This window comes from Cuculus canorus, chromosome 5 (genome assembly GCF_017976375.1).
Source record: "Cuculus canorus isolate bCucCan1 chromosome 5, bCucCan1.pri, whole genome shotgun sequence".
Classification (NCBI taxonomy): domain Eukaryota; kingdom Metazoa; phylum Chordata; class Aves; order Cuculiformes; family Cuculidae; genus Cuculus; species Cuculus canorus.
This window is the reverse complement of record NC_071405.1, coordinates 4021684-4049057: the sequence shown is the minus strand read 5'-3', so window position 1 is coordinate 4049057 and position 27374 is coordinate 4021684. Positions and strand designations below refer to the sequence as shown.

Here is a 27374-nt window from a genome sequence, read left to right as displayed (position 1 = left end):
TGCCCATGGCAGGGGGTGGGACTGGATGGGCTTTAAGGTCCCTTCCAGCCCAAACCACTCCATGATTCTATGAGTATTGTATATTCAGGGCTCCATAGCTTGAATTCCGGCAAGGCTTCTCAGTGTTTTTGGACCACAAATGTATGAGATTGTTATCCCCAAAATCTGTTCCTTCCTTTGAACAAAGGAAACATCACTTTATCATCCAAAATATCTTCCAGGACAAAGTATCGCCTTTGAGGAACTCTGCCCTCCAATTATTTTTAGAAAGGCAATTATTAAAACAATCACCCTTTGGCTATTCTGGGTTGGGGAGACCTTTCAATCAGTCTGACTCAGTTTGTCTCCCAATAATTAAACATTAGCAAAGCTGTTCATGAATAATTTTTCAGGAGAAATTGTTTTTTCACATCCATGTTTGGCTTTGCGATCACAAAATCAGAAAGCAGAAAAAAATTGAGAGTTTTAGAGGAAAATCAAACTACAGATCCTCTTTATCAGCAAACAAGTTTGAAGCACGGCTGCAAACAGGCTCTTTGTGCACTCATACAAAACACCAAACCACATTAACAGCCACGTGAACATGCCAGGAAAGGTTACTTGGAAATCATTATGCATTCATTTTGAAGAGTAACACCTTGAGGCCCCCACTGTGAGTGTGGTATTGCAGCCATTTCCTTTTCTGTCAGAAATGGGTTTTGGATGTTTGGCAGAAGAATTGCACTAATATTTTTGTGTGTGTCCTCGCCCTCCACTTTAACCCTGGACTTGCCAGTGCATCCCATATCCCTCCCGGAGGAGGGACCTTGCTTCATCCCACTGCTGGGGGACACAGTCTGGGCTCTCCATCCTTCCTCGCTGCCCCATGGGCTGTGCTTTTTCCCTCCCCTGAAGGTCACACTGGTGTCCTTGCACCTGCTGTGCATGTGTATCCTCACCACCACGGGTACCACGTCCCTGGAGCTCACTGTTGACTTCCCCACATCCCGACAGCTTCCACCCAAACACGCTCTGTCAGCCTCAGGCTACACATTCCAGAAGCTTCCAGGATTCCTTGGCATTCTGGGGCCAGAGTTGGCGGTCCCTCCCTCCCGCCTGCTCACGCTGCCGCCTCCCTGCTCCTGTGGGTGGTTTCTGGCTCGCTGGGTGCGCGCCTGCACACAGAGCCCGGCTAAAACCAGTGCACCCCAGTTCAGCAGGGGGAGCAATAAAACTGCTTTATCTTTTGTTTTGCAAGGAAGAGGTGCTTTCCAGTGAAACCCAAAAGTGGGTCCTCTCTTGGTGGCTGAAGTGCGGGACTGTGCTATTTGCAGCCGAGAAGCTGCTCTCCCACTGCTCCTGGATCAAATGCAAACAGGAGCCGTGGGAGGCCAGCCCGGCTCTGACCGTGCGAATCGAGCTGAGGGAAAGAGACAAAATCCCCAAATCTCAAAATAAGGAAAACAAAGATATCCAAGTAATAAAATCTGCAAGAATCACAAAGACAACATAACTCAGATCTCATCTGGTTCAAAGAAAGTGTCCATTAACAAGGGATTCGTGGGAGGGAAGTACACAACCAGTCAATAGGAAGTGAAAACACACCGCACAGTCTCCTAATATCACAGTCCAAGGCAGGGTTAGGGTGAAGGTTCTGTTGGGCGAGTTAGAATAAGGGCTACTTCAGAAATCTATCAAATGAAAAATCAAGCTCTGCAAAGCCCGACTGTGCTGTGGCGCCTGTTTTGTAAGAAACCTTGAGGACTTGTAGCTCTCAGTTCAAAGAAAAAACATCCTGTTCTTTCGCCGTGCACACCTGTGCATCCCTCGCGCGCTGCACTTCACCGTTACAACTCAGAAACAGAGACCCTTTTCTTGTCTTGGGGGCTGTGCATCTCCTTGCACAGCTGGGTCTGGTCTGGACTTGGACCTTTCAGATGTCCTCGTAACACAAATAGGAATGAAAAATGAACGAACTGTTCTCCCTACTGCTGTTTTCCAGCTAGTCCAGACGGGTCCAGACCTCTTCTTTCCCTAAACTTCATTGAAATCAGATATCCTTTGAAAGTCACTGCAGGATTGTGCAGTATTTCTTAAAAAGCGGGACAGGAGAAATGTAATTTTCTCTTCTGTGTAATTAAAAATGCAGAGAGCGTAGTGTGTGCGCGTGATACATTCATTTGGAGTAATACACACACTTGCACTTCCATCGTTATTTAGAGATTAAACCGGTGCAGCTCCTGAGCGCTCACGTCTGCCTGAAGCCCCGACGGGCTGCAGCATGCGTTGGGGTCCCACCTGAAGCCGTGAGGCATTAAACCTCATCCCAAAACCCACGTGAGGCACTATTCTTAAATGAGTTTTGACAAGCCAAGTCTTATTTTAGTAACACAATGTTTTAACTGGTCTGTGTTGAATGGATGGGAGGGGAGAGGCTGGATGGTACCCAGCACCCGGCCGTGGTGATTCACAGCCCCTCGGCAGGGGGTTGGTCCGGCTGCATCAGAAACGTGGCCAGGTTCTAAATAGGGGCTTAATCTGAGTTAAAATTAAATGGGCTTAATCTGAGCTTAATCTGAAATAATACCTCCTGTGTTTTGGATGTGTAGGCACTGTCTCAAAGGGTCGACAGTAGCAGCCACTGTCCTTCACAAGCCCTGGCTCGTGCTGCTGGGCAAGCCAGTGGTGCAGGCAGCATCCCACTGCCTCCTGCAAACACCTCTGGGTCACCGTGGCCACCAGCGGCAGAAGGGGATGTTGCTCTCAACTTGCCCGTGATCTGTAGGTTGGAGACCTCTGAGTGCCATCTATAGAAACTCATTAATTTGAAAGTTTATTGACACCCTCCCTGCCCTGCCCGCATCTTTGTTGTTTCCTGGTGGCGTCAGACAGAGTCCTAGACCAGTGCAGACACAGTCGAAGGTAGCACACAAGTGGCTGTGGATACGGTGCCTGGAGGCGTGCTGGACTCAGCACACGTTGACCGTCACGGTCCACCTCCGGTCAGTGGTCCCTGTTGCTGTCACAGGTAAATGCAGCCCTGGTACAGGGGCTGGGGTGTAGCTGGGACGCAGGCGAAACCCTCTGCCTGAGTCTGGAAGAAAAGAAAAATGCAGTGGGTACCAGAGGGAGAGTACAAAGGATGTGAGACGGTGACGGAACTCAGTGACGGGGTCACACGCGGACCCTGGTGATGCTCAGCCAGGCACTGGGATCACATACACGGACTTGAAATATGGGCAATAAAAGTAGCAAAAAGATCTTTCAGGAGTAGAAGAAGGGTTTTCCCATACTCAAAGTCCACAATAAGCTCTTCCCTTGACACAAAGGAATATCCCCACAAGGAGTAAACGAAGAGGGAGGAAGGGCCAGGCAGGACAACGCAGCTGGCTGTGGAGCACACTCAGTCCTCCGCGCTCCTGGAGACAGGGTGAGGCAGAGGACAAGACATGGAAAGAGAGCAGCTGGATGCAATTCCTGGCGCTAGCTCTGACCCCGAGTACAGGAGCTGAACTCTCAGATTCCCATTTGATTTGAGAAGGAGTTGTGATAAACTTATCTGATATTTCTCACCTATCACCACCCACGCCTGCCCTTAGAGTTTGCCACTAAATAATTCACTGCAGGGGTGATGGCCCAAACCTGCTGAAATCAAAAGGAAGGTTTTTGGCTGACTTCAGCCGCCTCTGGATGCAGCCCCTGGGAGAAAGCGATGTAAACCCGAGCCCTTATTCACCTTAAAGCCATCTCAGCGCTCATCAGTCTCTTTTGCCAGAGGCATCAGCAGGTCCTGCAGGACCCACTCCTGGAGGCGTGCAAGGCCAGGTTGGATGGGGCTTTGATCAGCCTGATCCAGTGGGAGGTGTCCCTGCCCATAGCAGAGGGGTTGGAACTGGATGATCTTTAAGGTCCTTTCCAACCCAAACCGTTCCATGATTCTATGACCTTTTTCAGCTCAAATATCCACCAATGAGGGCAGGTGCTGTACCAAATGTTGTGTACACATTGCCAGAAGATCAGGGCACCTCCAGCTCTGAGTTATGCTTTGTTTCCGCTAGCTGCGTTCGCAAATTCAAAGCAAATGTGGTTCCCTGGATATGTGCCCTAAATCCTGCTCTGGCCTGACAGATTTAGGTAAACATTGGTCCGAGTGGCATCGTGCTTCTTTGACAACAGCTCCTGCGTTGGGAGAGAAGTTATATGGCTTTGCTTTCCTTTTTGCCTGGCGATTGGTGTGCAAACACCCCCTCCCTGGAAAATAATGTATATTGTCTCGAGGATTTACGTATCGCGGGCTGCAATTTATGAGATTCTGCAGGCTCTGCTGGTAGCTTTGTATACTGGGGGTTTCATTTTAGTGTCATCAGCCACAGATTACGACTGCAAGGGGTGCCTGTCTTTAATCTCATTTTTGAAGGAATTAATGTGATTAGTTTTGATGAATTAATGGTATTTAGGTGTGCAAGGTTAGCGTGAATTAATGTCCACCTATTTCTGTTGTGTGGCTGACTATTGCAAAAGGACTCTGGTAAGAAATCTTTACACAGTCTCTGTTTCCTCCCTCTTCATTCTTTTGTAATGCTCTTTTAGGAGATTAAAAACAACATTTGGGAATTTTTTTCTTTCTTTTTAAGTAAAAACAAAGATTGAAGATTTTCCCCTGGGTAGAGTTGACATTAACTTAGCCCGTGCTGAGTCACAGAAGGCTAACAAGCATTTGGGAGCCCAACCAAAAGCCTCTGCTTTATCAGTGCTGCATATGTAGGAATAATTCGTGGCTCAGCTCAGCTTTCTGTGGAACTCTCGCATTCACAGAAGCAGAGAATGTCCTGAGTTGGAAGGGACCCACAAGGATCATCAAGTCCAACTCCTGTTCCTGCACAGGACAACCCCAACATTCACACCATGGGTCCGAGAGCATTGTCCAAATGCTTCTGGAAAGTTCTCAGGCTTGGCGCCGTGACTGCTTCACTGAAGAGCCATTCCAGTGCTCCACCACCCTTTGTATGAAGAAACTTTTCCTTGACGTGTTCAGCCTGGCGAAGAGGGGACTGAGGGGAGACCTCATCACGGTCTACGGCTTCCTCACAAGAGGAGGAGGAGGAGCAGGTGCCGATGTCTTCTCTCTGGCAGCCAATGATAGGACTCAAGGGAATGGCAGGAGAGTGGACCAGGGGAGGGTTAGGGTGGATATTAGGAAAAGGTTCTTCCTCCAGAGGGGAGTGGAGCACTGGAACAGCTCCCCAGGGAAGTATTCATGGCCTTCAGTGTCACGGGCCTTTTTTTTAACTTACCTTCACTTGTCTCTATTTTTGGAGTACATTTATATTAAGCTTTCAAGCTACTGTCAACGAACTCAAGGAGTAAGAAAACTGACTGTTAAAAAACTGAGACTCCTCTGCCTTCCCTTCGTCCCAGTGACCAGGGGCTTCCTCTGTCATGAGATACCAGACAGGATCTAAGAGGTTGTGGAGAGGTGGGTGTTGGTCTCTTTGCCAAAGTGATAGATGAAAGCACAAGAAGAAATGGCCTCAAGTTGCGCCAGGGGAGGTTCAGATCAGACATTAGGAAAAAATTCTTCACTGAAAGGTTTCTCAGGCCCTGGCAGAGGCTGCCCAGGGAGGTGGTGGAGTCCCCATCCCTGGAGGCAGTTAAAAGATGGGTGGATGAGGTGCTCAGGGATATGATTTAGTAGTGGACAGGGATGGTTGGGCTTGATCTCAAAGTTCTTTTCCAGTCTAGTGATTCTATGATTCTACCTGGGTGCAGGGAGCTTTTTTACAGAGGGTTTGGTTTCTTTCCTAAAGAGGAGTCTCGAGGAACAGGCAGGGAACATCTGTACTGCTGGAGGGATCCAGGCTTTATTGTTCTTGCCTGTACAAAATGACATGGTGACAACTACAGGGTCGCACCCTAAATTGGTTTTGCTACAGTGTGCTGGCTGAAAAAAACCAAATAGGAAATACCCAAACCCCTTTACGAGGGAAGAACCTGTATTATATGATGGGCTTCTTTCTTCCATATAGGTACATTTAGGAATGGCTAAAAGTCTGTGTAGAACTGCCTTGAGCTGTTCTTTAAGTTAATTATCACTTCTTTTGGTACTATGAATGGCTGTTCAATGACACTGTCAGCGAGTGGAATGAACCAAATTACTTTAATTATGGAGTAATTGCACAGAGTGATGGTAATTAAATCTTGATCAGTTTAAGTGAGTGAATTAATTGCTCCAACTTGGAATGCACACCACAGCAAGAGTTGTTTTGTAGTTTAATTAACACCAACCACTAAATCCTTATCATATCTAAAATGCAGACAATTAATGAGTTTGATTCTGCTCTCACCTTAACAGGAGGTAGGACAGAGCGCACACTGAGAAAGGTAGCTGTGGTAGCAAAAAACTTAATATTCCTGTCAGTTGTGGAGATATATTAGTTATAGTCCCTGCTTTGCCTTCCAGTGAAATGTGCAAATAGAAATATTTCCATATAATTAGCGTCTGGTCCCATTTTATTTCAATACCCACTGATCTGCTAAACAGGAGACTTTGCAAAATTTGTTAATGTTTTAAACTTCAGCTGCCTGTGTTTTCAGGTCATTTTTAGCCTCTTCCCCTCATATCGTCCAGTGTGCTGCTCCCACGCTTGATAAACGAGCTGCCTCCTTCCTGATGGCATGTGCAAATGAGTTGCCATAAATCAACTGTGTAATGGTCACACTGACCACTCCTTAATCACAGAATTGTAGAATATAGAACATTTTGGATCGGAAGAGACATTTACAGGTCATCTCATCCAACTCCTCAGCAGGAGCAAGGACATCTTTAACTCAATCAGATTACTCAGAGCCCCCATCCAACCTGACTTTGAATGTTGCCATGGATGGAGCCTCCACTACCTCCCTGGGCGACCTGTGCCAGTGCTTCATCATCCTCATTGAAAAAATTTCTTCAAGGCAAACCAAAAATGAAATGCACAGGTGCTTGCTGCACCGGTGATGCTGCTTAAGAGACATTTAAATGTAAAGAAAAAAGGAGTTTCTGGCAGACAATGCAACTGCAGGTTCAGAGCAGTACTTTTCAGCTTATGTCATGAAGGAGATAAAGGAGGGGGACAAGTCCCTGGAATGAGACACTTCTCTTACAGGTACTTTAACAGTAAAATATTCGTATTGAACATCTGGTTGAGCCACATTCACGCACAGAGACAGCTACAGCTTTCACTAACAGCGTGACGAGGCACTTGTTTACTCCACGGAGAAGGTGGTGGAGGTGTGACCCCGACCTGGAGTTATCATCTGTGTGTTCATACCCATCACCATCTTACCGGAGCACTGATGATAGTTACCAACCGGCATCTCGGAGGGCAGCGGCCACAGTGGGAACGGCATCATTTCAGTTGCTCCAAGGCTCAAGAGGGTTTCAAGCAGTTAATTGGAAAGCGAGCCTGTGAAGCCTCTGAGTTTGGCCAAACATGGTAACCTTTCAGATATAGAAAAGTACATAACGGGGTGAGGTCAGGCAGCTTTGCCTGACTGGTACCAAGAATTTGTCACTGCTGAAAGACTTGGAGTTACATCTGCAACAGCACCCAGCAGCTTCCACTTAGCTGCTCTTTTTTTCCCCTCTTTTCCTTTTCACAGGACTAAAGATTTTGCCTTTCCTCGCAAACCACCACCTTCATTTTGGCAACTGAGAAGAAGCACCACACAGCCCCCACGCTGCCAGTATCCCCGCATCGTGGTCAGGGACCTGTGCCAAACACCAACTACCTTTGGGCAACTGCCTGAAAGTCCGATTGCCATGTGTGCTACTGGAAAGACAGACAGGAGGGGAATTGCTTGTTTCCATTACAGGGAAGGTCTGAAACTGCTTGGACCTGAATTTCCTTCAGGTCCCCATCCCTACTGCTTTCACAGGGGTGGCCCCAGACATGCTCTGCTCTCCCTACACCTCCTGGAAGGCTCTTGGGGGATGTCAGTCCTCTCCAATGCCATCAAGATAATTACTTGTAGTGATGGTGCACAGAATTGCACATCCGTGCTTGCTGGCATCCCAGCGATGCAGCCCTCCTCCAGGACCCTTTCTATAAAGAACAGCACACAAATTCTGCCAACTCCATGCAGCCCTATAAAGGTTCTCGTTCATTTGATTGGATGTATGAAATCCATATGTCATCGATCTCTTCCTGGTGGCTGGAGGCTCTTTATGAAGCTTAAATCTCTGGCACGTGGCTGTGCCCACTAGGGCCAAGCCCCAGAGCCTGCCAGGGCAAGCTTCCTCCTCCTGCTTCTCCCACTGCCCTCTGGTCTCCCTCTCTTGGCAACCAGCACTCCCTGCAGTGACTCTTAGTTCCATTTTAGGGAGCTCCAAAATCTTTCTGAATTGCCTCCCAGCCCCTCCCAACCCCCAGATAAGCAATGAGATGAGCAGCAGCAAGGTCAGCCTCCACCAACGTCGGAGAGCTGTGGCTGCTAAAAAATGATGGCTTCGTGAAATTTGTGGGTCCTGTGCAAAAAATCAGCCCTTTGTGGATATTGTCTTTGCTTTATTGTCCGGTTTGGTCTTTCCAAATTGCTTTCCAGAGGTTGAGGAAAGGAATTGGGAGAAAGGAGCTAGGTTTGGAAACAACCCAGCCCTCCGCAGTGGGAATGTGTGGCTGAGGAGGTCCTGCGGTTGGCAAGGAGGAGGCTGGCAGAGGCCGAGTGGGATGGAGAGGTGACAGACCCGGCGGTCAGGACCAGCGCGCCAGGAACGCTGCTCGGCCACTGCCAAACCATCCCCAAGGCCCAGCACTGGCCAGGCTGTGTGGAGGACACCCGAGAGGAACGGGGAACACTGCCATGGAGAGGTGCATGAGAAGTGGGAAAGGGAACGAAGCCCAGGAACAGCACGTGGTCAGGATGAAGGGAGAATCCACGCTGGGTCAGAGCCCTTCTCCCTTTATCTTTGGGAGATTTGGGTAGCTTACTTTATTTTAGTCCCTTACGACACATTTACATAAAGCTGCTTTGGGTTGAGTGCTTCTTAGTGCTGGTTTCTGTTCTATTTAAACATAAATGTTTTAAAGTGCACAGATAGATTTTTAACAGGAAAAAACTGCACGTGAATTACACTTAGTTCTTGTTTACCCACACAGCTCCAGCCGACACTTATCAACAGATTAACTTTCAATAAACTTTCTGTGTAATATGTTTAAAAAAAACCCAACACTTGAAGTGCAGATTCTATTAGTTCCTGACTTTATGTTTTAAGAGCAAGAAAGTGGCTTTACGCTCCATGAAATGTGTTAATGCATGGATAGAAGCCCTTTTATCCTCCTTCTTACATTAGGTCCAATCAGAAGAATGGATTATGTTTTTAATAATCTGACATTAGCACTAAAAGTAACATTTAAGGCATTAGTCTCCGTCAGTAGCGCAGCGCGTTCAGAGCTTTCTCTTTGTGCGTGTGCGTGCGCAGCTGCGGTAAAACGTATGTTTATGAAACAATGCATTAGCCCAAACTGCCCAAATATATGGGGATAAATTGGGGCAGCAGATTACTGCTGACATCACTTTTTCAATTAGAGGCAGAGGGAAGATTTGATGGTCATTTTAAAACTGATTATGGAGGGCAGGGATTAGAGGCTGTTGGAAACAGGATGTCTTATTCTCCTCCCAGCCTTGGCCTCCTGGAGCTCCATGGACTTCAGGAGCACACGCCGCTTTATGGGGTGGAATAAGGCCAGTGTTGCTGGTAGCCCTGGTCACATGTATGGATCACCCTTTACATTTAGGGCTGGAACACTTTCCCTGGCTTAGTCCCTCAAAAACACTGCACGGGACACAGGAAGAAATCCAGAGTCTCTATCCCTTCAGCAAATGCTTTAGTGGAAAGCCAAGTCTTCCCAACTGGTCTGAGAATTGGGGTATCCTAGTGGATAAACCCTGTTGGACAGGACCTTTTGCTGGGCTGTTTGTTATTTTCTCTGTCTCCACACATGCTTTGAGGGACATGTAAGTCATCTCAAGCCCTAAGGCCCCTGACATTGCCTGGAAAAGACAAAAGAGAGCTGAAAAAGAAAAGGGAAGATCAAGAGGAGAAAGTGGTGCATGTGGGCATCACCACACAGAGAAGTGAACTAGGATCTGCCACCCCGGCAAACTTACCCAGCATTTAATTCCCTTCACTCAGAACCACTTGCCTTACTTCTAGGTGTAGTTTATCTAATTGCAGCTTTCAGCACTTCAGGCTCACTTCACCTTTGTCTGTTCAATTAATCAGCCTTCCAGCGTTAGAAATCTTCTCCTCATGGGGTACTTACAGACCACAGTCAAGTTACCACCTACCCTCCTCTCCGCTAAGCTGTAGATGGCTAAATGGAACTGGAAAGCGGTTTTTCGCATCCCGACTGGTACTTAGAGCAATTTTTAGACCTCCCCTATGTTTAACAACTCTCCGTGGGAAGCCTAACCTGAGCCTAACACTCCAGCCGTGCTCCTGTCAGTGGTAGACACAGATGTAACTTTGCAGCTCCTACGTCCAGGGCAGATGCACTCCCTGTTTGCCAAAAGCCAAAGACAAAACACTTCATCTTTTATTCCTCTGCTGCTGAGACAGCATCCTCCCACCTTTTCACATACACCTTTTGCTCCTGCATCTATTTGACAGTGTGAAGAGTATAGATGTAATTCGTGACAGAAAACGCAATGTAATGCCTGTTGGTGCACGACCTGCAAATTAGCGTTACAGACGATAGGGAAAAAGGCCTGCTGGGATGATTCGGAGTCTGAGTGAAGGACCCCCTAGGGAGGCATGGAAAAATAGCAGGAGACTGTGGATTAACTTGATAACGACCTGAAAGATACCTTGAGCAAGAAACCGAGTTCAAAGTGCAGAAGTGAAGATAAGGAAAATGAAAAGGAGATCGCCACATGGACAATATCGACCTGCAGAATAATATAAAAGGAACTAAGAGCTCGGACTTAGGTGTGTGGTGTTGGTGGAGCGGAGACTCCCAGCGCTGTTTGCTTCTAAAGCTTTCCCATGTAAATATAATAAAGCAATCTTTTGCAGAAATTACTATTGATTGAGTATTTATAATGACAGCAAGACTCCTAAACTGCGGCAAGCCTTTGGCTTTTCCTCCACTGATGGCAAACAATGCTTATCTCTGCAACAAATGTGCAGTAACTGTTGTTTTGCAGCAGAAGGGAAATCCACAAGCTATCCAGCCACTGCACCTGCCTGCTTGGACCGAATCCCCTATATGTGTTTGCTCACTGGAGTTAAGCGGGTCCTGGGCTGGGAGACCAGCTGGGAAATCCAGTTATTCCAGGCACAAACAAATGAGCGAGGGGCGGAGATGGGCAGCCTTTCCTATTTGACCGCAACCAAGGGAATTATGAGACCTTATTGCTCTCTACAACTGCCTGAAAGGAGGTTGTGGAGAGGAGGGAGCTGGGCTCTGCTCCCAAGGGACAGGGGACAGGACAAGGGGGAATGGCCTGAAGCTCCGTCAGGGGAGGTTCAGGCTGAATATCAGAAAAAAATTCTTCACAGAAAGAGTCATTGGGTACTGGAACAGCTGCCCAGGGAGGGGGTCGAGTCGCCTTCCCTGGAGGCGTTTAAGGAACGGGTGGATGAAGTGCTGAGGGACATGGTTTAGGGAGTGTTAGGAATGGTTGGACTCGATGATCCAGTGGGTCCTTTCCAACCTGGTGATTCTGTGATTCTGTGAATTTGGCAGCGCATGGTCCTGACTCTTTTATTTTAATTCCAGTTGGTCCATGACGAGAGAAATTCAAGTGAGCCAAAGGAGGTGGGAGACAGGATATCCCCCACCCTCCAATCTGGACTTCTGACACATCTTGTCTGGAGTGCAGCACTAACACAGTGGTACAAGACGGCCACCCTGGACTCCACAGACTGTCCTGCCTTTTTCCTGCTCTGGTACAGCCTTTTTAACACTGTCGGAATGGTGTCTCTTTGTCTCCATACCTCAGGCAGAATGGCGGTTTCGGGGAGTCCCATTCACATCCATAGACAGCCACCGGCGGGCAGAGAGGGCGCTCGGCCCCTCCTTGGCTGCAGGGGGCGCTGTGGGCGCTGTGGGATCCGCCGGGGGCGCTCGGCCCCTCCTCGCGTCAGGGGGCGCTGTGGGCCCTGCAGGGGGTGCCGGCGCCGCTCTGGCCGCCTGTCTCTGTGTTTCCCGGCGTGCCCCGCGCGCGGCCATGGCGGACCCGCGGGACAAGGCGCTGCAGGATTACCGCAAGAAGCTGCTGGAGCACAAAGAGATCGACGGGCGCCTCAAGGAGTGTGAGCGACTCGGAGAGGGGAGGGGAAACGGCGGGGGGTGATGCCGGCGGGGCCGAGGGGGGGCGCGGGAAGCGCAGGGGGAGGAGCCCGGCGGCCGCGCTTCGTCATGGCGGGGGGGTGAAGAGGGGAAAGAGGGGGAATGGGGGGCTGAGGGGAGAGGGGGTAAGGGGAGTGGAGGGAGGGAGAAGGGGGGATGAGGAGAAAGGAGGGGGAAGGGGTCTAAGAGGGGAGGGGAGGAAAAAGGGGGAGGTGAGTGAGGTTAAGGGAGGGTGGGGGGAGGGAGAAGGGGGAGCTGAGCGGAAGGGGGAGAAGGGGGAATGGGGGGTGAGGAGAAGGAGGAAGGGGGGCGAAGGGGGCTGAGGGGGGACGCGGGAGGGGGGCTGAAGGGAGTGAGTGGGGTAAGGGAGGTGGGGGGAGGGAGAAAGGTGGCTGAAGAGAAAAGAGGGGGAAAGAGGTAAAGGGGAGGCTGGGGGGGAATGGGGCTGAGGGCAGGGAAAGGGGGGCTAAAAGGGGGAGGGATGGAAGGGGGAAGCGGGGGCTGAGAAGGGAAGAGGGGTTGAAGAGAGGAAGGAGGGGGGAAGGGGGGCTGGAGGGGGAAGGGGTAAAGGGGGAGCTGAGCAAGGGAGGGTGGGCTGAGGGAGGGTAGTGGGGAAGGGGGGCTGAAGGGAGAGAGTAGGAGAATTGAGGATGGGGAAGGGGGAAGGGGGGCTGAGGAGACAGGGGATGCAGGGGAAGAGGGGGCTGAGGAGGGGAACGGGGAGCTTGGGGGAAGGAGGAAGGAGGGCCTGAAGGGATGGAGGTGAGGGGAAGGGTGAGAGAGGGAAGGGGAGACTGGGGGGAAGGGGGGCTGAGAGGGCAAATGGGTGGAAAGTGGGGGCTGAGGGGAAGGGGGGGGTTGAAGAGAGGAAGGGGAGGGGGAAGGGGTGTGAAGGGAGAGAGGGGGACAAGGGGGCTGGAGAGGGGGAAGGGGGCAAGAGGGAAGAGGGGCTGAGGGGAGGGAGAGAGTGAGGGGAGGGAGAAGGGGGCCTGAGGAGAAGGGAGGGGGGAAGGGGTAAAGAGGGGACTGAGGGAGGGAGAGAGGGAGGAGAAGGGGGGAAGGGACATCAAGCTGGGCAATTCTCTTTTCTTAGCCTTTTCGCTGGGAAGTTTTTCCACCAATTTTTTCTTTCCTTGTTATTCTATTGTCCAGCAGTAGCATGTCCCCCCATGCAAATATTGGTGCTGTACAAAGGCACTGATACCTTTGGATCTGAGCTTTTTAAATTCCAAACTGAGCTTTTGGTTGCCTTCTGCAGCATTTTCACTGATTAGAGGAGACCAGGTGCAGCCCCTGGAGCACCAGGGGCTCTGCTGTGCCTGCGGGAGGGTGGCTCCCTGGGGACACGGCTCTCCCATGGTCTGGCTCTGCCTGCTGCTTTTCTTCCTGGTCTGAAGTTATGGTTGGAGTGAATGTTAGCAAAGCCCTCTCTTTCTTTCCTTTCCTAGTAAGGGAACAACTGAAAGAGCTCACCAAGCAATATGAGAAGTCGGAAAATGATCTCAAGGCCTTGCAGAGTGTCGGGCAGGTAAGAGAAATGAGGTTGTAGCAGCCTGTGGTGGTGGCTGGCAGTGATCTTGCCTGAAAGTAGCATTTAAATCCATTTCTGACATCAAGAGAGTAAGTGGGAACAGTCATAGAATCACAGAATGTCCTGAGTTGGAAGAGACACAGGTATTATTGAGTCCAGCCCCTGCCCTGCATGGGACAATCCCAACATTCACACTGTGTGTCTGGGAGTGTTGTCCCTACACTTCTGGAATATTGTCAGGTTTCACGCCACGCCTGCGTCCCTGGGGAGCTGTTCCAGTGCTCCACCACCCTCAGGGGGAAGAACATTTCCCCAATGTCCAACTTAACTCTTCCCTGGTGCATCTTCCTGCCATTCCCTTGGGTCCTATTGTTGGTCATCAGAGAGAACAGCTCAGCGCCTGCTCCTCCTCCTCCCCTTGTAAAGAAGCAGTCAACAGCGATTCGGTCTCCTCTTCTCAGACTGAACAGACCAAGTTCAGCTGTTCCGCATACGGCTTCCCCTCTAAACCCTTCACCAACTTTGTGGCCTCCTCTGGACCCTCTCCAGTAGATTTAGATTCTTTTCATCCTGTGGTGCCCAAAACTCCCAGCACTCGAGGTGGGGCAGCACCAGTGAGGAGCAGAGCGGGACAATCCCCTCCCTCCTGGCTGGCGATGTAGTGCTGGATGCACCCTAGGACATGTTTGGCCCTCTTGGCTGCCAGCCTGGCTAATAGAAGCAGGAGCCTTTCTGTCAGGAACAGACAGATGAAGCATATGGGTAAGAGAGTTTTTCTATGTCTGCTCTGGTTGACAGAGAAGCGTTGAAGAAATAAAAGTGCTGGCAAGCAGCTTGAACTAGGAGAAAGAATTTCAGTGGTGGCGGTCATCTCTTGTGTCCTGGAATGCTTGTTAAATGTTGTTTTGCCCTAATTGATCAATAGACTAATATTGTATTTATCCTCTTGCAGATTGTTGGTGAGGTTCTTAAGCAGCTGACAGAAGAGAAATGTGAGTATGCTGTAGTTTTACATGCTTGGAAATCTTGCATATAAGCTTTGTAGTTCAAATTTGGCCAAGGGTTTGGAGGAGTAAAGAGTCAGTGTGTTGGTGAACACTTGTGGGAGGAGGTGTCCATCTCCTGGAGGGCTGAGAGGCTCTACAGAGGGGTCTGGGCAGGCTGCATCCATGGGTTGAGAACAACGGTGTGAGGTTCAGCAAAGCTGAGTGCTGGGTCCTGCACTTGGGTCACAACAATCCTGTGCAGCTCCAGGCTTGGGGAAGAGTGTCTGGAAAGCTGCCTGGCAGAGAAGGACCTGGCGGTGCTGGGTGCCAGCGGCTGAACATGAGCCAGCAGTGGCCCAGGGGGCCAAGAAGGCCAACAGCATCTTGGCTTGGATCAGAAATAGCGTGGCCAACAGGGAAGGGATTGTGCCTCTGTACCTTGGCACTGGTGAGGCCACACCTCGAATCCTGGGTTCAGTTTTGGACTCCTCATTACAAGAAGGGCATTGAGGGGCTGGAGTGCGTCCAGAGAAGAGAATGGAGCTGGGGAAGGGGCTGAAGAACAAGGGTTATGAGAGGCAGCTGAGGGACCTGGGGAAAAGGAAGCTGAGAGGAGACCTCATCACTGTCTACAACTGCCTGAAAGGAAGTTGTGGTGAGGTGGGTGCTGGTCTTTTCTCTCAAGTGACAGGCCATTATATGGGAGGGAATGGCTTCAAGTTGTACCAGGGCAGGTTCAGATTGGATGTGAGGAAAAATTTCTTTGCTGAAAGTGTTTTCAGGCCCTGGCAGAGGCTGCCCAGGGAGGTGGTGGAGTCCCCATGTCTGGAGGGGTTTAAAAGATGGGCAGATGAGGTGGTGGGGGATCTGGTTTAGTAGTGGACAGGTACAGTTGGTCTCTATGAACTCAAAGGCCTTCCAACCAAATGATTCCATGATTCTATGATTTAGATAAAAATATGTAAATAGTATATAAATGTATTATATTTATATAAGATATATATTATATTATATATTATTTTTGTATACATATATTGTATTTATATAAATTATAATATATAAATAACTGGAAACTCAGAGATGTAATTCAGAGCAGTAAATCAACAAAATCTGGTTTTTTTTCTTTGTTCTTCTCTAGTTATTGTGAAGGCCACGAATGGACCAAGATACGTGGTTGGCTGTCGTCGCCAGGTAGCCGATTTCTGTGAACATTCGTTAAAAGTTTGCTTTGGACTGGAATGTTGGCATTGCTTTTTGTAAACTGGGCCTTCTTCCTTCATACCTGGTAGGAGTATAACTCCCTTGTGAAGGCAAAGCAGTCCAGAGCATTCCCAGAAAGCTTGTGTTTTATTCTTTTCATTGAGCTGAAGCTCTGCCTTTCTGTCTGATTTTGAACTCCCTGAAAATTAATTGTCATGGTGAAAATTATTAATAGAGTGCCCTGAGTTGGAAGGAACCCCAAGTCCTTGGAAGCAGTTCTTGACATGCCTGTTGTTCAGATGCTGTGTCAGTAAAGCTCAGAATAAATAGGTTTCATATGCTTTGAATAGGGATTTAAAACAAAAACCTTTATGTAATCTCTGTGCTGGTTGTTGGAGGTTGTGTAGTGTGAGAAGCGAGGCTCCTCTCCGCTCCAGACTTCTTAACAAGGTGAGAAATGCAAGTGAATTGTGTTAATCCTGCAGAATTTGGCAGAGCCTACTGGAATAGGGCTGCTGCTCTGTTTCAAAACCTTGTAAAACTGGAGTCAGCAGGAAAAGCTACTGAGGCAGATGAGGTAAAAGGTAGCAAAGGAATAACAACTGGAATGGCTGGCTGAAGGTGGGGATATAACGGGATGGGTGAACATGTGCCAAGGTGGTAGGCTTGGAGAAAATAGGTTAGGAACACCTATTCACTCTTTCTAGCCGTCCAGAAAAGAGAAAGCTGTTGGTGGAACAGGGGCAAGTTTGGACTGAGATGGGCCAGCTGCCCCGTGTGCCCTCAGAGGAGAATCGCTTGCTTCTTTTGCAAGGGCTGCTTCTGCCCTGGGTCAGGCAGAGAGGAAGGTTGGATGTCTCACTGATCCTGGCAGATTTGCAGGAGTGCGGGAAAAATAGTATTTCTTTTCATAGTTATCAGGCCTTGAGCAGCCTGTTCCAGTGGGAGGTGTCCCTGCCTGTGGCAGGGCCGTGGAACTGTGTGGGCTTTTAGGTCCTTTCCAACCCAACCCATTCCATGAATGTTAATGCCTTCTGTCTGAGATCTCTTTCAACGTTGAAAAAAACTTCCTGTGGTCTGTTGTGTCCAGTTGTGCCAACCAACTGGTCCATTGTTCTAAGCCAGCTCCTCGATCACTTCTCCCAAAGGCCATGTTCCCATGAAACAGTAGGCTGACTTGTTCCCAGTTTAAGCATTCCCAAAGAAAGGTGGGGAGGGAGGACACAGTGTTTACTAAAGATGCTGCGTAGCAGGTATCTCAGTAGATCGGCTTCCTTCTTGTGTGCGATTGAGCAAGCTACAACAAGCATCTTGGCCAAAAGCAGATGTTTGGGAGCGTGGTTCTAACGGAAGCGCTTTCTTTGTGACCAGCTTGACAAAAGTAAGCTGAAGCCGGGGACGAGAGTTGCTCTGGATATGACCACACTGACTATTATGAGGTAGGTTTCTGCTCTTCTGTCCATCGTGTAAAAGGGGAAAAATAGCAAGCTGAGTACTTTACACAGGGGTTTGACAAATCAGTTCTGTCATTGTAAATGTTTTCTGCAGAGCTGTGCTTAAGTAAGGACAGTTACTTTGAGATAAGACTTAGATGTCTGTTACATATGGTTTTAAAAGAAGCTGGTTGGTTTTAAAAAAAAATAATTCAGTTACAACTCACCATTTTCAGCAGGTTTTGTTTGGTTTAAAACTTGAAAAAGTTTGCTGGTTTTGAGATTTATTCTGATTTTTCTGAAGTTATCAAGGTGGGAGGAAAAGATATAGCTTTCATACTTGCTCTAAAATGTATTGCAATAACTCTATCAAATGTCTGCGCAGTGAGAAATGTCTACTCAACTGTTCATTGCAGGTATTTGCCAAGGGAGGTGGATCCGCTGGTTTATAACATGTCTCATGAAGATCCAGGAGATGTTTCCTATTCTGAGATCGGAGGGTTGTCAGAACAAATCAGAGAGCTGCGAGAGGTATCCAGTATCTCAAAATCACTTGCCAATATGTTCTGAGTGAAGTTTTTCAGTGCAAAAAGTCTTGCTGAGGTTTATCCTAAACTGTTGTGACACAGGTTGTTGGAGGATCGTGTCAGATGAGTGATTTACGTGTTTCATTCACTTAGACTCTGTTTTCCCACACTAGAAGACAACTTCTGAAGTGCTGTTTAAATGATTTCTAGCTTTGTAGTTGTCTTTGGGGCACAGAGCGGTATGATTGTGGGGTGCTGGTGCACTCAGAAATTGTGAATCTCCTGAAGTTCAGCAAGGCCAAGTGCAAGGTCCTACACCTGGGTCAGGGCAATCCTTGACTTCGATACAGGCTGGGGGATGACAAGATTGAGAGCAGCCCTGAGGAGAAGGAACTGGAGAGCTGGGGGGTGAGAAGCTCGACATGAGCTGGCAAAGTGTGCTCGCAGCCCAGAAACCAACTGTGTCTTGGGCTGCATCTAAAGAAGGGTGGCCAGCAGGGTGAGGGAGGGGATTCTCTCCCTCTGCTCCTCTCTCCTGAGACCCTGCCTGGAGTCCTGTGTCCAGTTCTGGAATCCCCAACAGAAGAAGGAGATGGAACTGTTGGAATGGTTCCAGAGGAGGCCACGGAGATGATCCAAGGGCTGGAGTACCTCTGTTATGAGCACAGGCTGAGAGAGTTGGGGTTGTTCAGCCTGGAGAAGAGAAGGCTGCGGGGAGACCTTAGAGCAGCTTCCAGTACTTCGAAGGGGCTCTGGGAAAGCTGGAGAGGAGCTCTTTACAAGGGCCTGGAGTGATAGGATGAGAGGGAAGATTTAGATGAGGCATTAGGAAGAAATTCTTCATGATGAGGATGTTGAGGCGCTGGCCCAGGTTGCCCAGAGCAGTGGTGGCTGCCCCATCCCTGGAGGGGTTCAGGGCCAGGTGGGATGGGGCTTGGAGCAGCCTGATCCAGTGGGAGGTGTCCCTGCCCATGGCAGGGGGTTGGGGCAGGATAGGCTTTAAGGGCCCCTGCAACCCAGCCCATTCTATGATTCTGTGAGTTTATAACTCAGAGTCTCAGTTTGTTTATGTCTCTTGACAGGTAATAGAATTGCCACTCACTAACCCAGAGTTATTCCAACGTGTGGGAATTATCCCTCCAAAAGGCTGCTTGCTCTATGGCCCCCCTGGTGAGTCTCATGGGACGGTAGTGAATGCTTTGTCATCAGTCTCAAGCTGTGGCAACTGCCATGCTTGTTTCGTTGTTTCTTTCTGTCTTTTTCAAACTTGCTAGTGTGCTGTCCACATTTACTGGTTAAACAGCTTCAGTCTCTTCTCTGTCCAGGTACAGGGAAAACACTTTTGGCAAGAGCTGTTGCCAGCCAGCTTGATTGCAACTTCTTAAAGGTAATGGGATTTCACTCTGGCACTCACATGTGCACACGTTCATAGTCTGTTCGCACTCTGGCATTTTCACTTGTGTGTCTTTTGTCTTCTAAAAGGTGGTGTCGAGTTCCATAGTGGACAAGTACATTGGTGAAAGCGCTCGACTGATCCGAGAGATGTTCAATTATGCCAGAGATCATCAGCCATGCATCATCTTCATGGATGAGATAGATGCTATCGGTAAGGCAGATGGTCAGAATCTCCTTTTAATGCTGAAATTGCCTTTAAAGCTAGAGTCTGGCTTCTTAAAGGAAAGCATGTGCTTGTTTCTTCAGAAGAAGCAATGAGGCGCATGGTTCAGCTTCCTCCTGGAGCTGTTACAGCTTGCGTAGAGCTGTTCTGGTTTGTATTGAGCTCGGATATTTTTGCCTGTATGATAAAGCGTTTTAAAATGTGTGTGTTTAAATCTTTAAACAACCTCCCCTTTCCCTCAGTTTAAAAGGGACACCTAACTGTCTTCAGACTTAGTATTATAAAGTGCTGTAATTGAGGATTCTGGTGTGCTGCAGGTGGTCGTCGTTTTTCTGAAGGCACCTCAGCGGACAGAGAAATCCAGAGGACTCTGATGGAGGTGAGTGGTTAAACCCTGCCCGAGCATTGTGCAGTCCTTATGGAATAATAATGCAGGTGTGAATTGTTATGCTCTGATCTGGGTTGGTAAGAACTCGTCCGAGGTAGTAAACTAAAAGTGAAGCAGGTGCTGCTTTCGCAAAAGGCAGCTGTGTGTCCCAATGACTCGGCCACGAGTTTGACTTGGAGACCAGTTGAAAGAATCTTTAGGATTGCTAAAATGATTTAGGGGTCTTTTCTCATTGTGACTTGACTTTACTGCTGCTTACTGTGTCTTCGTGAAGGTGTGGAGGGCTTCTTCCTCCTTAAAGAGGGGAAAGTGGTGCTTGTCTCCTCATCCCAAAGACACTCTGTAAGATTTTAGAACTGTTACGGTTTGATTTTCAAAACCAGGAGAAGTAGTTGTATTTCTTTGTTTCTGTACTAATTGCCCTGATAAACTGGGTTGTGTGAAGGGAATTTTAGAGCTGCTGATGACAATTACGAGTTCGGAAGCTACTGGGAAACTTCCTTGGCCTCAGTTTGCAAACAAGTTTGCCTGATTCAAAAGAATGTGTCTGCCTTGCATAAAGAATTCAATCACTGTGATCAAAGAGCAAGTACTTAGAATATTCACAATGAAGTGTCTCTATAAGCATGTATTAGTATTCTGGAGGCCATTCTCGGAGTCTAATTTGAATGTCTCACACTTAGCGCAGTACAATCAAATTGTGTCAGCTGGCTGCTCACTCCTTTCATACTTGCACCCTTTTCATTGCCTTCTGCTTGGCCAAGTCTTTCACATCGGAGCTCTGCTTTGCTCAGGATCTTTTTCTCTGGGCAAAGCATTCCCAGTCTCTCCCTCACGCTCTCTTTTATTGCCCATAGAACATGCAGGGAACTGTGGCCTTTCGTGAGAAGGTCGAGTCACCTTTTTTCTGATAGATTTTGATTGCTTTTAGGTCTTGGTGAAAATACTTACGCAGAAAATAAGACACAGTAGGACGTTCAAGGTTATTTAAAACCAAACTGCTGTTTCCCATTAGTTATTGAATCAGATGGATGGATTCGATACCTTACACAGAGTTAAAATGATCATGGCTACTAACAGACCTGACACATTGGATCCTGCGCTCCTCCGGCCTGGAAGACTGGATAGAAAAATCCGTGAGTTACTGCTTCACAGTGGCTGGAAGAGGGTTATTATCCCTAGGAGTTATGGTTTTCTGTTTTTATTAAAGCTGCAATTCTTTCCAGATATTGATTTACCAAACGAACAAGCCAGATTGGACATCTTGAAGATTCACGCAGGTCCCATCACTAAACATGGTGAAATAGGTAAGTAGGAAGCCACTGGTTATCTTTCCTACTCCTGTCTCTAAAAACCTGACGAGGACGAGTTGTTACGATGGAGAATTTATTCCTAGTGTCTAATCTAAATCTTCCCCCTTCCAATTTAAAGCCATTCCCCCTCTTCCTGTCACTCCATGCTCTTGTAAAAAGCACCTCCCCAGCTTTCCTGGAGCCCCTTTCAGTGCTGGAAGCTGCTCTAAGGTGTCCCTGGACCTCCTCTTCTCCAGGCTGAACAACCCCAACTTTCTCTGCCTGTCCTCATAGCAGAGGCGCTCCAGCCCTCGGGTCATAGAATCACTATGTTGGAAAAGACCTTTGACCTCCTAAGATAAAAATTTTTAGGTCAAGTGTTTTGAATTTCGTAATAAACACCCTTGTGAAAATCAGAACTTGCTGCGGACTGAGCAGACAGACAGCATTTTAGAAATCGACTCCGGAACCTATGACCATAGCCATGTTTTTAGTAAATACCTGTGGATAAAATGCCAAGCTTAGATATCAAGATGCTAAATGCCTTTAGTAGATGCAGCTGTTATTAATGAAGAGGGACTGAGCAGTGTTCATTTGGAGATAAGTTTTCTGGTTTTGCATCATTTTAAATGATGAAAAGATGGATGATAAGATCATTGATGGAGCTTTTCTTGTATTTCATGATGATGCTTGTAACCACAATTTAGTAACTTTGGGATTTAATTCCATAACGTGAGCTTTTGGCTGCGATGCATGTTTTAATGAAAGGGGCAAGGCAGCTGAAGACTGCAGTTTAATTTCTCAGTCTCATGGGCATCTGTTTGCACTGAAATCAAAGTAAAGTGTTTCTTTGTTACCTGGAGATACATTTCCTTGGCATCCAGAATGGGAAGTGTGAATTTATTTCTAACTGGCATTCATGTTTCATTAACAGATTACGAAGCAATTGTGAAGCTTTCAGATGGCTTCAATGGAGCAGACCTGAGAAATGTCTGCACCGAAGCAGGTATCTCCTTACCTCTTAATTTCCATGTGCTAAATCTTGATAGATGCTAAACGTGTGAGCTGTTTCTCTCATACTTCTGCCAACGGCTCAAAATCAAGCAGTCAAAAGTGTTGGGCGTGTGTTCCCTGATGCTTTTTGTGCTCAGTTCCGAAGGGCTGGGAAGCATTTACTCAGTGGGAATGTTAGCGCCGGGACAGTGGCAAAATGCCCGAAGGGCTGCGTATTCTACAGCCTGTCTGGTGCCTCTGGACTGCTGAGCATAAGCAGCCGAGTGATCGGCCCTGAGGCTTTGGTGGAACAACTTGAGCAAAGTCTCTCTTCTTTTTTTCCCCATGTTTTCTTATGACCTTTATAGTCATGCAGAGCTTCATTCTTTACATCCTCCCTTTCAGGCTACAGACGGTAGGTGTGCAGATAAACCAGCTAGGAGTGGTTTAACTCCAGCTGGGAACTAAGTATCCGCTCGCTGCCCCCCCTGCAGTGGTGGCAAGGAGAATGGGGAGAAAACCAAAGAGAATGCATGGGCTGAGATACAGACAATCCAATAGGGCATCAAAAAGGAGAGAAAATAATAATAACAATAATAATAATAATAATAATAATAATAATAATAATAATCATAGAATGAACAAAACAAGTGATGCACATTGCAATCGCTCACCGCCTGGTGGCCCATGCCCAGTCCATCCAATCCCTGGGCAGCGATCCCTACCCTCTGACCAGCTCCCCAGACTGAGCATGGTGGTATGGAATATCTGTTTAGTCAGTTTGGATGAGCTGTCCTGGCTGTGCTCCCTCCCGGTGCTTTGTGCACCTCCCCGCAGGCAAAGCATGGAAGGCTGACAAGCCCTTGACTAGTTAGCGACGACTACAAGAGTTACAAATGAGCGTTATTAACATTATTCTCATCCTAAATCTGAAACATCGCTGTACCAGCTACTGAGGAGAAAATGAACTCTCACAAGGAGAGTGTACAGACAGTCCAGCTGGTACGTGTGGCTCCACTGTCAGTTAGGAGCGGCAGCGCTGCATTCAGGTGATGTTACGCCTGCTCCAATCCCCCACCGTACGCATGGTGGATCTGCACAGAGTTACGTGGATTTGGGCACTGTCTCAAAGGTCTCTGTAGTTCTGGTTCAGCACAATGAGAGGAGAAGTCAGCCACACCATTTCTGACCTGGACCCAGCCTCCAACCACTTGTAGGCTGTGTCGTGACACGTGTCGTGACATATGTCTCACCATCTCGTGAGAACTAGATGCCCTCCAGAAACGACAGGACCCACTTTTCTCCTTTTTGCAGAGCATCCAAGTCTTAGTACCTGGGTGACTGGAGAGTTCATACTGTTTTACGCTTTTTCCACCTCGTAAATCCATCGGATACTGAGGGATTGCTGAGTAGCACAGTAAATACACGCTTATAGTTTAAAACAACATGCATTTCTTAGTGATCATCTAGTTCAGAAGGGTGACTTCCTGGAAGTTTACTCTTCTTCCCAACATCCAAGGCATGCAAACAGCAGAACTTGGATCTGTTTGAGCGAATCTTCAGGCACTGTCTTCTCTGTGCTGTTGCTGTAAGTAGCACTGACTTATTCTTGCTGTTGAATTGTTCTTCCTAGGTATGTTTGCAATCCGTGCTGATCATGACTTTGTAGTTCAGGAAGACTTCATGAAAGCTGTTAGAAAAGTGGCTGATTCGAAGAAGCTCGAGTCCAAGCTTGACTACAAACCTGTTTAAATTAACTGTATAATCTGTGATTGACTGCACATGTCATACTGGGTTAATGCGTAAAAAAGAGATAAATAGGGTACCTTTTCATTATCATTTACGGTGTTTGTGTATCATGTAGCTAGGAATTTGGTAACGCTGGTTACAGTTGGCTGTTTTCTGTTCAATTCTGAAATGCAATATTCATCATAATGCCGGTTAAGTACAATGTGTGGAGCTGTGTTCTCTTAGCAGCTGTGGAGTCAATTTTCAAACGTGCCTGAAGGGGGTAGTGGATTTTAAGAAAGTCACTTCGTTTCTTGACTTTTATATCGGTGAATTTCCTTTCCCCAAGCAGTTTATGAATAAAACTTGTTTAAATCGGCTTATTCTGGTGTACCTTCTCTGGAACTCTTAGACAGCTGAATTCTGTGTCTTTGATGTTTGAAGAGCGACTTGTCTCTGGTATAGGGGTTGCATTGGCACCCTGTGCCTTACATCCCCAATGAAGGCAACCTTTGCCTCAGACCGAGGAGGGAAGAGCTGTTGAATCCCTTTGCTGCTGGGAAGAGGATTTAGCTGAGCTGGCTTTTCATTCTTTGGAGTGCAAGGAGTAAACAAGTCTTTGAATGTTTGCTGTTCTTCCCTTGTCCTACGGTAACTCCTCTCCTCGATGCCAGTGTATAGGCAAAAGCATTCTTCACGATGAGGGTGGTGAGGCACTGGAACAGGTTGGCAGGAAGAGGGGTGGCTGCCCCATCCCTGGAGGTGTTCAGGGCCAGGTTGGATGGGGCTTGGAGCAACCTGATCCAGTGGGAGGTGTCCCTGCCCATGGCAAGGAGTTGGACTGGCTGGGCTTTAAGGTCCCTTCCAACCCAAACCATTCTATGGTTCTATGATTTCAGATGCTCTGTATTGACAGGAACTGTCTGATATCCTTCCCACTTGTGCTGCGTTAGACATGCAGAGTGGTGTCCTCATACTTCTGGAGCTTTGCCTGTGCTGGAGGCTGGAATTTGGCTGTATGAAGCTGCCTTTCACAGAATAACAGGTTTGGGTTGGAAAAGACCTTTAAGATCATTGAATCCAACCATTGATCCAGCCCTGCTAAGTCCACCACTATACTGTGTCTCCGAGTATGACTTCCTGGCTGCTGTAGCTGCTGGAACAGTCATAGGAATGGAAAGAAAACCACAGATGTGAAGGTATTGGTGTCGAGGGAATCTCTCACTCTGCCTTATTTTTGTTTTCCAGTCAGTTCCGCCTGGAAGGGGGGGTGTGTGCAGCTGTGGACTGGAGCAGCAGGGTGCTGGGCTGTACTTCTGGTTACTTCTAATTATCCTAATTGGATTAGGCTGGGCATGCTCAGCTGACAGACGTGTCTTAGATTAAGTCCAGATTTGCCAGGGAACACCCCACTTAAGAGCATCTCCCTGGCAGATTGATGCTGTGGTTGTATTTTTTCCCTACCCCTATGAGACCAAACAGGCAGTGTTAGGTGTGAAACAGTTGGAACCGGACAGGCAGCGACATTTCCATGTTCATATGGGTAATGGTTGTTACAGATTTCTTGTCTGGTTAGTGTGGAAATATCCTATCCCGAATGTGTGAGGAGTGTAAAGATGCAAATCCCAGTTTCAGTAATAGAGGATGTCCTGAGTTGGAAGAGACCCACAAGGGTCGAGTCCAGCTCCTGTCCGTGCACAGGACACCCCCGATATTCGCACCGTGTGTCTGAGGGCGTTGTCCAAACACTTCTGGAATATTGTCAGGCTGTGACTGCTTCCCCGGGAAGCTGTTCCAGTGTTCCACCACTCTCTGGGGGAAGGGCCTTGTCCTAACGTCCCACCTAACCCTCCCCTGGCACATCTTGAGGACACCAAGCTGAGGGGTGTGGTTGCCACACCGAAAAGATGGGATATCATCCGGAGGGACCTGGACAGACAGGAGAAGTGGGACTGTGAGAACCTCATGAGGTTCAACGAGACCAAGGGGAAGGTCCTGCACTTGGGTCAGGGCAATCCCTGTTTTCAGTACACAATGGGGGATGATGTGATTGAGAGCAGCCGTGAAGAGAAGGACTTGGGGGTGCTGGTCTATGAGAAGCTTGACATGAGCCGGCAACGTGTGCTCACAGCGCAGAAGGCCAACCATATCCTGGGCTGCATCCAAAGCAGTGTGGCCAGCAGGGCGAGGGAGGGGATTCTGCCTCTCTGCTCCTCTTTTGTGAGACCTCATCTGGAGTTCTGTGTCCAGTTCTGGAATCCTCAACATAAGAAGGAGATGGAGCTGTTGGAACCGGTCCAGAGGAGGCTACAAAGATGATCTGAGGGCTGGAGCACCTTTGCTACGAGGACAGGCTGAGAGAGTTGGGCTTGTTCAGCCTGGAGAAGAGAAGGCTCCGGGGAGACCTTCGAGCAGCTTCCAGTACCTGAAGGGGCTACAGAAAAGGTGGGGAGGGGTTATTCATAAAGGCTTGTGGGAATAGGATGAGGTGGAACAGGTATAAACTGGAGATTAGGAAGAATTTCTTCACCATGAGGGTGGTGAGGCCCTGGCCCCTCAGTCTCCTTTTCTCCAAGCTGAACAGACCAAGTGACTTAAGCCACTCCTCATACGACTTCCCCTCTAAACCCTTCACCAACTTTGTGGACCCTTTGCAGTAGCTTTAAATCCTTTTTAACCTTTGGTGTTGAAGCACCGTCTCCATCCTAAGCGCTGCCGCTTCTCTGAGCCTCTTCTAAGCTCCGCCCCCGAAATCCCCGCCCTCTGCCGAAGCCCCATCTCCCCTCTAAGCCCCGCCCCCGAGCCCTGGAACCCCGCCCCTCAAGCCCCGCCCCCTCTAAAAGACCGCCCCTTATAAGCCCCGCCTCCTCTAGGTCCCGCCGCTCCCGAAGCCGGGTTCCCTCAAGCCACGCCCCCGGCAGAGCACCCGCTTGTAAAACCCCGCCCCTTGTAAGTCCCGCCTCTTTAAGCCCCGCCCCTCTAAAGCCACGACCCTCTAAAAAGCCACGCCCCGTCCAAAGCCCGCCCCACGCACTCTCTTAAACCTAACCCGTGTCCATCCCAGAGCACCCTCCCCAAGCCCCGCCCTCTGCAGAAGCCCCGCCTCCCTCTAAGCCCCGCCCCAAGCAACGTCGCTTTAAGCCCCTCCCCATATGGGTACCCTCATATGAGCCCGCCCACTCTAAAACCCGCCCATTTAAAGCTCCGCCCCCACCCGAAGCACCGCGTTCCCTTAAGCCCCTCCCCGTCCAACCACCTACCCTCTAAACCACGCCCCCTGCCGGAGCGCGCGCGCGCGCCGGGCGCGGTGGAGGCGGAACCGGTTGGAGCGGAGCCCGGGTCCGGGCGGAAGGGAGGGGGCGGC

General features: G+C 48.6%; 1 protein-coding gene across 1 annotated transcript; it reads left to right on the top strand.

Moving 5' to 3' along the window:
- Positions 1 to 12136: 12136 nt before the first annotated feature.
- Positions 12137 to 24393, top strand: PSMC6 (proteasome 26S subunit, ATPase 6). Its single transcript, XM_054066836.1, has 14 exons — positions 12137 to 12277; positions 13763 to 13842; positions 14798 to 14837; positions 15970 to 16022; positions 17403 to 17470; positions 17881 to 17995; positions 19074 to 19161; positions 19317 to 19378; positions 19474 to 19597; positions 19927 to 19988; positions 21013 to 21133; positions 21224 to 21304; positions 22224 to 22295; positions 23916 to 24393. The coding sequence occupies exons 1-14, from the start codon at positions 12193 to 12195 to the stop codon at positions 24032 to 24034; spliced, it is 1170 nt and encodes a 389-aa protein (XP_053922811.1). The 5' UTR covers positions 12137 to 12192; the 3' UTR covers positions 24035 to 24393.
- The last annotated feature ends 2981 nt before the right edge of the window (positions 24394 to 27374 follow it).